We start from the raw sequence: 10,610 nt of genomic DNA on the forward strand, positions 1-10,610 counted from the left end.
GTACCATACCCCCCCAGACACTTTAAATATTATGTTGAAATTCATTTCCAATAAAATGTCTTTCCAAAAGTACACACAGACCTCATTGTTTGCCCACCACACTGCACATTTTCAACCAACACAAGTTTTTGTTAGTCTTTGCATTTTGTAAGTTTGTAAAAAATATGTATTTTGTAGCAAATTGTTTACAACAATAGCTTGCAGTTTAATCAGTAAGTTCTGAGTTACAAGAGTTTTGCCCACTGAGCCACACAACCCATTTTAAGGATTCTAGGAGTCTGTGCTGTTTATGCAAATCAAGCACAGCAGTGAGGTCTCCAGAGACATGTTTTATACTATAAAAAATAGCATGTACTGGTGACTCTTAGTTCTTCTAAACCACAGCACATGTAGAGCTAATTCTCTGCACATTCGCACATTATTTGAAGATGAAGTGATGGTAATTTCAGATCATATCACAGAAGGTATTTCTGGTAATGCAATCACATGCATATAGTTTAACTGATTGAATAATTCATACAGTACTTTATATTTACATGATGTTTCATTTAAAACATTGTGGTTATCTAAAGCTGATAATCATCAAAACTGTTAAGATACATAAAGATCACATTAACTTTATCTCTTCCCATCCTCAGGTCAGTGAATCCATTCTTTGCTTAATGGAAAATGGAAAATGGAACGTATTTTTACTTGATGTTGTTTGAAAATATTGGGTACATAAGATATGCCATCTTTGGTTTGGGAATTATTCTATATTGTGCTATTGTATTCTTTAATGTCCTTATTATTCTTGCAATTTTTCTGGAAAGGACATTGCACCAGCCCATGTACATTCTGATTTCATGTTTATCCGTCAACTCTGTGTTTGGAACAGCTGCTTTTTTCCCAAGGTTACTGGCAGACTTGCTGTCTGATACACACTCAGTCTCCCGTGCAGCATGTCTCTTACAGGCTTTTGTCATTTATTCATATGCATCAAATGAAAACACAATCTTAATGTTAATGGCATTTGACCGGTATGTAGCAATCAGTAAACCATTACAATACAACAACATAATGACCCCCAGGATTTTATCTGTTTTAATATCTATAAGTTGGATTTATCCGATGCTTTGTGTTGGAATTGCTGGTATATTAAATGCCAGACTCACGGTGTGTGGTAACAAACTGTGGAAGGTTTACTGTCACAACTGGGAAATTATCAAGCTTTCTTGTGCAAATACTATTGTTAATAATGTTTTTGGCTTTTTCATAGTGACCACAACTGTTATCATGCCTTTAAGTTTTATATTATACTCTTATGTTAAAATTCTTATCATTTGTAGAAAAAGCTCACTAGATTTCAGGAGAAAAGCATATCAAACTTGTATTCCACACATAGTGATCCTCTTAAATTTCTCAGTAGCACTTTTTTGCGAGGTCACTTTGAGTCGGATTGCACATTTAGAACTCCCTATAGGGCTGTCAATCATTCTTTCATTAGAGTTTCTCATTGTACCACCCATCCTGAACCCTCTTGTTTATGGTTTCAATTTTCCTGAAATTCGCAAAAAAATTATATGGATTATAAAAGCTTGCAAATAGCTGTAATAGGTGCTGCACCGATTGTTAACAAAGTTCAATGATTGTATGATTGTATTGTATAAATTATGTTATCATGATGTAAATAACATTTTATGAACTATGAACCTGTGAATTTGAGACTTTGCATTTTCCTATAAATTTTTGCCACAATTATATATTTACTATGCATTTTATTTCTAATTTAGCCTGTTACTGGATTCATGGCATGGTTCGGACCCTCGGTCACCTCTCAGATACCAAATATATCAGATACCGGACATTGCCTGTAAAATTAATATATGCAATTATTTAATTAATTAATATCATATATATATATATATATATATATATATATATATATATATATATATATATATATATTAGTGGTGTTAAACGATTAATCACATCCAAAATAAAAATAAACGTTTTTGTTTTCATATTAAATGAGTGTGTACTGTGTATATTATGTATATATAAATGCAAGCACATGCATGTATATATTTAAGAAAAATTGGTTATGTTTATATATTAAATATATAAATATATTGTATATTAAATATATAAATATATTTATATACAATATAAAATATAATAATATAAATGTCACAGATTCACCAGCCACAGCTGCTACACCAGTCAAACTAACCACCTACACCAGTTCCCTATCACCCAATTACTAATTACGGACACCTGATTCCATTTACCATACCCCTTATCTAGCCGCTCACCTCATTCTCTTGTTGGCTTGTCTCAAGGTTGTATGCATTTGCTGCTATTGCCATGCACTGGTCTTGTTCTGTCCCGGAGGAATTCCCAGAAGGAACTGAGATAAGGACTGTAATTTCACAGTTGATGAGTTTCATTGAGTGTTTTGAGTTTGCACTTACCGTTTTGGTTCAACCCTCTGCTTTCGATAATAAAGAGGCTCTTAAATTATCTTCCACTGTGTGCCTCCCTATCCAGTTGTGACAATAAATATATAATTGTATATACATGTAAATATTTTCAAAATGTATAGTGTGTGTGTGTGTATATTTATATATACATAATAAATAAACATACATATTATGCAAGTGAACCCTTGGTATTTCTAACTGACTCGATCCTAATGATCTGAGTGATCTGTTAGGTTTATATATTTAGTGAGTATATCTGCTATGTATTTAGGTCCTAGGCCATTGAGTGATTTATAAATGAGTAAAAGTAATTTAAAATTAATGCTAAATGTAACTGGAAGCCAGTGTAAGGACCTAAGGACTGGTGTCCCAGACAGCAACATACTGTAGTGTTGGCCCAGATCTGGCCCACATCTGGCCTGTGTGAAATCCATGCTGGCCAGATCTGGGCCAACACTATGTTGCTGTCTGGGCGTGATATGCTCAGATTTTCTGGTTCTAGTCAGAATTCTGGCAGCAGCGTTCTGGATGAGCTGCAGCTGTCTAATGGTCTTCGTGGGAAGGCCAGTGAGGAGACCATAGATGTGTCCCAAAGTTAAGTGCATGGACTCCGGTGTGCGCATTTGAAGTGCGAATGCGTCACAGTGGCGTGACGAAAGCTGTCCCAAACTGAAGTGTGCGGATTCCGAAGTGCAGATGTAAAGTGCGATTGCGTCACAGCGTCACGACGTAAGCTGTCCCAAAGTCAGAATGTGCACTCCGAAGACTTGCATTTGAAGTGTGAATACGTCACCGTGGCGTGACGAAGGCTGACGAATTTCAAAGCGATGTCAAATGCGCCCTCTGTTTCCCAGGAAAATTAAGTGTACATCTTATGGACACTTCGTACCCTACCATATCCCAGAATCACTTGCGCACATGACAACGGTGTTTATATTTAAAGAACATGGCAGGTGAGAGTTCTGTGGAGGAATTCACATTGAAATGTAAGTATTGTGTGTTAATTTAATCAAATACCTAGCAAAAGTGTTAAAAGCCAGGTTTTTTTCTTTTTCACATAAGGCCCACAAACAATAAGACAGCCACTATATAAGGCAATGGTCTTTCCCTTTGTTGTGTTTTTGAAGTGCTATCATGTAAGAGATGTCTACAAATGTTTTAACCAAAATTAAGCACTTCAATATTTTGTATGCATTTCCTGCTGTGTCATATTTTCTAATGTTAAAATTGCAAACCTGTCTTTATATTTTTCATAAGTGTTTCCATTTTCTCTTGTTTTAGTACTATTCTGGAGAAAGTGAGCATGTGCTGTTGTTGTTAACAGGCATGGTTTATTTGCTAAGTGTCCTGGGACAGGTGAGGGAGTGAGTGGAAGCTGGTGGAGCTGCTCAGGGAGCTGCTCATCAAACTCAAGAGAGGATGACAGAGAGAGAGAGAGAAGAGCGCAAGTTTTTTCTTCTTGAGAGAATGCTTAACAAATACATTATTTATTAGCCATTCTTCATTAGCCAAGAGAAAACTGGGAAAAAAATGGGTACATTACACACTGTAAAAAGTGATACTCTATATTTACTCAATAAAATTGTGGCAACAGATTACAAGCAATATAATTAATTAAATTTAACACATTAGAATTAATTAGAATTAATCAAATGAGATGCTTACAAGCAATCATTCAAAACGAGTAAAATAACATGAAAAAAAATAAGTCTAAAATGTATACAAAAATATTGGTTTTGTTGGACAAAACGAGAAGCACCTGGCTGCAGCCTGCATATAGAGGCGGGATTGCACATGTTAACCCGCCCTATACCTACTCTGATTGGTTCGATCGTCTTTCATAGGCATACATGATAGGAAATGTGTGTGTAGTTGGGTGTAAACTGTTAAAAATAATACACTATATTTACTTAATGAAATTGTGGCAACAGATTACAAGCAATATTATTAATTAAATTTAACACATAAGAATTCATTAGAATTAATCAAATGAGATGCTTAGAAATTAACCATTCAAAATGAGTCAAATAGCACAAAATAAATAAGTTTAAACAAAACAAAACAAAAAACATTTATTTGAGAAAGAAAAACAAATCACTATGCTAAGTAATACTATGTTATGCATACCAGGCCAGTAGTTAGCGATTAAGAAACACAGCGCAAAAAAGTAGTTCACAAATTCATGTTTTTGTTGCTTACATGGAGATGATACAGGCATAGTGTTCAACAGCTTGTGTTTTCAAGCCCCCAAAACATAGTTATTGAAGACACCTTATGTTAACAAACAGAATCACTGAAGGAGCATAATCTACAATCTACATGGTTACCATTACGGTGGTCAGTGTTTGCTTTAGTTGGGCTCTTGACCCTTAAACTTTTAAACAATTTTGTTGATTGCTGTAATTGTGATACAGCAGTTAGACAAGCCAATAAAGAACCTCAACAATGGTGACCATCAAAAAGCATGTTGCACTGCATTCTGGGTGCCACCAATCAAAACTCATTTATGGCTCCCATCATGCTTTGCGGCATGAATAAATTATGAGATTAATTGTCTTAAGATTTATTCTTAATATTTTCTTTTATTTTTGATTCAATTTTTAGTAGCTTGTTTTGTGATGCTGACAGTTCATCTGTTAATCTGAATATGCTGTTCGTCACCATTCTTGAGATTCATACGCTGGGTTCTTGATGTCACTGTGTGTCTAAAAGAAGGTTTCCCTTCCCCACTACAATTTTTTTTCTTAATCAGAATTCTTAAACTCTGGATTTTACAGGAGATTTCAGGTCTTCTATTGTTGAATTACAGGGGCTGCTATATTGAATGATAATTTAACTCAGAGAACAGGCTCTATTTATAACACTCAGGCCAAACAATATTTATGTAAAATCATAACCAACACCACCTGAACAGCTTTACTCTTGGCATATCTAGCTGTTATAATTCAGTTACAAAAACCATACAAAATGTAATATTAAAGAGTCAAGGGTCAAGAGCCCAACTAAAGCAAACACTGACCACTATAATGGTAACCCTATAAATTTACCCTTTTCTCCTTCAGTGATTCTGTTTGTGAACTTTAGGTGTCTTCAATAACTATGTTTTGAGGGACTGAAGACACAAACTTCTGAACATTATGCCTGTATCATATCTATGTAAGCAACAAAAATGTGAATTTGTAAAAAAGTTGACGTCATGTGCATACATATAATGTTTTCACAGGGTGTTTCATGATCGCCAACTACTGGCCTGGCATGTATAACATAGTATTCTTTAGCATAGTGTTTTTTTTCTCAATGAAATCAATATTTTTGTGTAAATTTTACTTAATTTTTTCATGTTCTTCTAATCATTTTGAATGGTTTCTTGTAAGCATCTAATTTGATTATTTCGAATTAATTCTAATGTGTTAAATTTACTTAATAATATAGGATATACAATTTTAAACAATTTTATTGAGTAAATAAAGTGAATCATTTTTTACAGTGCAGTTTTTCAGTATCTTTATTTAAATGTCACATTGTCAATGAAACAACCTAATTTCTATAGTTTATTTTTGTGATGCAAGTTAAAAATGAAATGCATAAGTTGTATACATTATTATTTTTTGTGTGCATATTTTTTGTAAATAAGCTTGAGTAGTTTCTGTACATTTTGTATTTTTGTTTTGCATATTCACGTGTAAATAAAAGAGAAGTACTTATGTACATTATTTTTTTAACGCAGCTTATAATTTTTTTTCACAAAACATTCTTATATATGTAAAAAAAAAAAATTGTCCTGTAAATATTTTTTTACACATTAAAACAAATTATTCTATACATAACTGAAAGCACTTATTACAACATAGTTTAGGTTTAACATCAGATTGTGCCCAGCCCTTGCCTCCATGTGTTCTGGGTCTTCACGAGGTGAATCTCTTGGTGAATGGCCAGCACATGATGTACTACTGGCAGACAGAAGAGAAACACCAGGGTCTGGATTGTGGCACTTCTCAGAAGATCCAGCAGCACTGTCAGGGCCTCACTGCTAGCCCAAAACCATTAAACACCTGTCCAGCGCTGGCATATTCAGCTTTATCCTGCAGTACAGGGGTCTGGTCTGATTTAGGAAAAGAAGGAAAAGAGAAATTGTTTAGAGCTATGACAACATACAGTAATTATTATAAGAAATACAGAGATACTTTAGTAAACTACTTTTAGTAACTACCAATACCATATTGGGGAAAACTACTAATCATATTTAAAACCTTAGCTAAAGGGATAGTTCACCCAAAAATGAAAATTCCAAACCTGGAGCAACTTAAGGGTGAGTAAATGATTACAGAATTTTCATTTTTGGCTGAAGTATCCTTTAAGTAAAAGTATTATCTTGCATACTCTAATATACTTAAGGTATTGAGAGTAAAAGTAAAGGTATGTACACTATTTATCTGAAAAAAATGCCAGTACCTGCATTTAAAGTTGTAATCCGACAAAGGACGCAGCAAACCAGTGTAACTTACCTGGCCTCAGTCTTGGCTAAGCATGAGGTACATCACTGTCTCCTCCATTATGACGTAAAACATAAAAACAAAAATGAGCAATTCTGGCTCCACCTGTCCTGTCAGGATTGTCCTCTCGTCAGCTCTCCTTTCGCACTGTGGCTATGCGACAGAGCGGTAATCGGAAACACCTGGTGGCGGAATTAGGAAATCCTGCAAAGGCAGATCATCTCATGCACTTCGGAGGGCCCTTCATGCACTTCGGAGGCCTGCACTTCGGAGTCCGTGGCCTTCGAAGTGTGCACACTCAACTTTGGGACACAGCTCATCACAATAGTCCACCCTGCTGGTGATAAAGGCATAAACAAAGTTCTCCAAGTCTTGACTGGAAACAATACATCTAATTCTTGCAATGTATTTTAGATGATAGTATGTTGATTTAGTTACTGCTTTGACATGACTACTGAAACTTAGGTCTGTCTCCAGAATCACACCAAGATTCCTGACTTGATTTTTAGTTTTTAGACCCCTAGAGTCAAGGTATGCATTCACCTTGAGAACTTCATCTTTGTTTCTAAATGCAATGACTTCAGAAAAGCTGTAAAGAAAAACTTATTTTTTAAATAAAAGCACAAAATTTAAAAGAAGACATCGGATGAAATTTTCACTTTTAAGTTTTATTAATTTTATTTACTACTTCTGTTTTTTTTTTTTTTTTTTTGGTGGGTCTGCCAGCTCCGAAAAGCTGAAAAGAATATTTCATACAGCCCTAAGAAGTCTGTTTCACTGTTTCCCAAGTTATTCTTTTTTTATTTCTATTTCATTGTTTTTAGACTGTTTTAATGGTTAACTTTTTGGATGAATTAGATGTGCTGCTCTCAACCTTTCCTGAGGATGGTTCTCCCCTAGTTATGCTTGGAGACTTCAACATCCACCTAAATAAACCTCTATCTGCAGACTTCCACACTCTGCTTGCCTCTTTTTATCTCAACAGAGTGTCAACTACTGCTACTCACAAATCAGGCAACCAACTGGACCTTATTTACACATGACACTGCTCCACTGATCATGTGCTGGTTACTCCACTGCACACCTCGGTCCCTGACACATCACTTACCCCTCCACATGTCATCTTTCGACGTAACCTACGCTCACTCTCACCCTCCTGGCTATCTGCTATGGTTTCATCTTTGCTTCCTTCCCCTAAACTGTTAGCATCTTTTGATGCTAACAGTGCTACTGATACTTTCTGCTCCACTCTTACATCTTGTTTAGACACTGTTTGCCCCTTGTCTTCCAGGCCAGCCCGTACCACCCCTTCTGCCCCTTGGTTATCTGATGTTCTACGCAAACATCGTTCTAAGATTCGAGCTGCTGAAAGAGTATAGCGCAAATCCAAAAATACTACTGACCTTAATGTGTATCATTCACTCCTCTCTTCGTTCTCTGCTTAATGTCTCCACTGCTAAAAGGACAAACTACCATAACAAAATTAACAATTCGTCTAACTCTCACATGCTTTTTAAAACATTTTCCTCGCTCCTTTGTCCTCCTCCTCCCCCTCCTGCATCAACTCTAATAGCTGACAACTTTGCCACATTTTTCATTAATGAAATTAAAAACATCAGTGCACAATTTTCCACACCAAAATCCGTCAAGCACATCTCACCAGCAAACATACATTCATTCACATCCTTCTCTTCACTCTGTGAGGCAGAAGTCTCCAAACTCATCCTTTATAATCATCCTACTACTTGTCCGCTTGATCCTATTCCATGTCATTTCCTTCAAGCCATTTCTCCTGCAGTTGTACCTGCACTCACTCACAACATTTACATATCACTCCACACTGGTGTTTTCCCCTCATCATTTAGACAGGCTCGTATAACTCCACTACTTAAGGAATCCACCCTCAACCCATCTCTTTTAGAGAACTACAGACCAGAGGGGTATTGCACAAAAGTAGAATTAAGAAAGCCAGGATAACAGAAAAGGCGCGGCTTGACCTAGTTCAATCAGCACATCCTGGCTTAGTCTGTTGCACATTTGCTAAGCCAGGATGAGAGCGTGCAGCTATGTCAAGCCAAGTGTAGATAGTTGGGATAAGTGCACGTTCACGGCATTCTGAAACAGACCATCGGATCGTTCACAGAATCAATGATGCAAAAATGGATAAAACCCGTACGGCATACTTCTCGCCAACTGAGCAACAGCTTCTAATGGAAACATATGAAGAGGTGAAACATATAATATGTACAAAGGGAAATACAGCTTCTTTAATAAAACAAAGACAAAGTTTTATTTCAGATTATAAATTAGATAAAATCAATTAGATAGAAAAAAAAAACCCTAAATAAAAATAGATAAAAGAGATAGATGCGATAGATTAAATAGACAGATAAAATGAGCAAAATAAATCAAATACTGTAGATGTGCATAGTGTATAAGTGTTTGCAATTAATCATACGTGTGCTTGCATAAGTAACATGCATGTCCACTGGTCACATTTAAGGCAAGGTGTCCAACTGTTAATTTAGGGAAATGACAAATAACTCCTTGAATTGTAATTATGATGGCTTCAGTTGAGCACTGGTTATTTGGACTAGGCTACTTATGCATTCAGTTGGTCCGCTATTGTCTGCCAGGCTTACCCACTTATCCACTATGCGTATCCACAGTATTTGATCTATTTTGTTCATTTTATCTGTCTATTTAATCTATCTCATGTCTCTTTTATCTATTTTTATTTAGGTGTTTAGTTTTCTATCTAACTGATTTAATCTAATCTGATAATTTGTTCTGTTTTTATCTATCTAATCGTTTATTTTATCTCTCTTATCTATCTATCCTTCTTAAAGAACAAGCGCGTCTGGCCAAAAAAGGACCTGGCAGCAAGTACAAGAACATTTTGCAGGCTGGTAAGTGACTTGATGTGTGAAAAAAAATAAAATAAATAATTAAATTTGATGAATAGTGTCTGCTGCCATATTTTATTGTCTGTGTTGATTTTAGCATTGAAAAAAAAAGGCTCATATGTCTGGCACGGGGGGTGGCCCTCCAACCCAAGACTTGACCACAGCAGAGGAGCTGGCCCTGGAGTTGAATAAAGGCCCAGCAAGAGAGACTGGCCTCTTCATACAAGGTACATTACTGCCGTACTACTGCACATGGAAAACAATCAAGTATTTAGATTTTGTTATGTGGACTGTCTGACTTTGCCTTACCTTGCAGTGTCTGGTAGTACACTTACACTTCTGGAGCCACCAGACTATGATCCGCTGGTGACTTCTCTTTATTAAAATCATAGGCTTGGCACGTCCTGTCAAAACTATCAATACAAGTTCTATTGAATATGGCAGAGGGAAGGCACATCTGATGATGATGAGATCGTGTCACTGGACTCCAGAAGGCTTGAGGTGTCATGTCAATTTTGTGTAAAGAAGATATTTTGAAGATTGCTTGTAATCAAACAGTTGGTGGCTCCTACTGACTTCCATAGTTTTTTTTTTTTTCTCTTTTATGTTCAACATAAGAAAGCAGCTCATACAGGTTTGGATAGAACTTCAAAAGAAGAATCAGATGATCCAGAACATATAAAGGTATTTTGTTGTTTTCTAAAAATATTTATAAGGTTGTTGCCATCCTCAAGAGTAGAACCATTTTC

The 10,610-nt window shown here is 35.8% G+C and overlaps 1 protein-coding gene and 1 long non-coding RNA gene across 2 annotated transcripts; both read left to right on the forward strand.

Annotated features, from left to right (window-relative positions):
* Positions 1-654: 654 nt before the first annotated feature.
* LOC109096333 (putative gustatory receptor clone PTE03) lies at positions 655-1,587 on the forward strand. Its single transcript, XM_042740251.1, has one exon. It carries the CDS (start codon positions 670-672, stop codon positions 1,585-1,587), a length of 918 nt encoding a protein of 305 aa, XP_042596185.1. The 5' UTR covers positions 655-669.
* An 8,038-nt stretch (positions 1,588-9,625) lies between these two features.
* On the forward strand, positions 9,626-10,322 carry LOC122139905. The gene is made up of 3 exons (XR_006156636.1): positions 9,626-9,864; positions 9,959-10,088; positions 10,254-10,322. It is a non-coding gene; the product is annotated as an uncharacterized LOC122139905 (long non-coding RNA).
* Positions 10,323-10,610: the final 288 nt, after the last annotated feature.

This window comes from Cyprinus carpio, chromosome B15, assembly GCF_018340385.1.
Source record: "Cyprinus carpio isolate SPL01 chromosome B15, ASM1834038v1, whole genome shotgun sequence".
NCBI lineage: Eukaryota > Metazoa > Chordata > Actinopteri > Cypriniformes > Cyprinidae > Cyprinus > Cyprinus carpio.

Excerpts from the sequence above, each read along its gene's own strand:
- LOC109096333 (XM_042740251.1), top strand. The coding sequence starts at position 670 with ATGGAAAATGGAACGTATTTTTACTTGATGTTGTTTGAAAATATTGGG.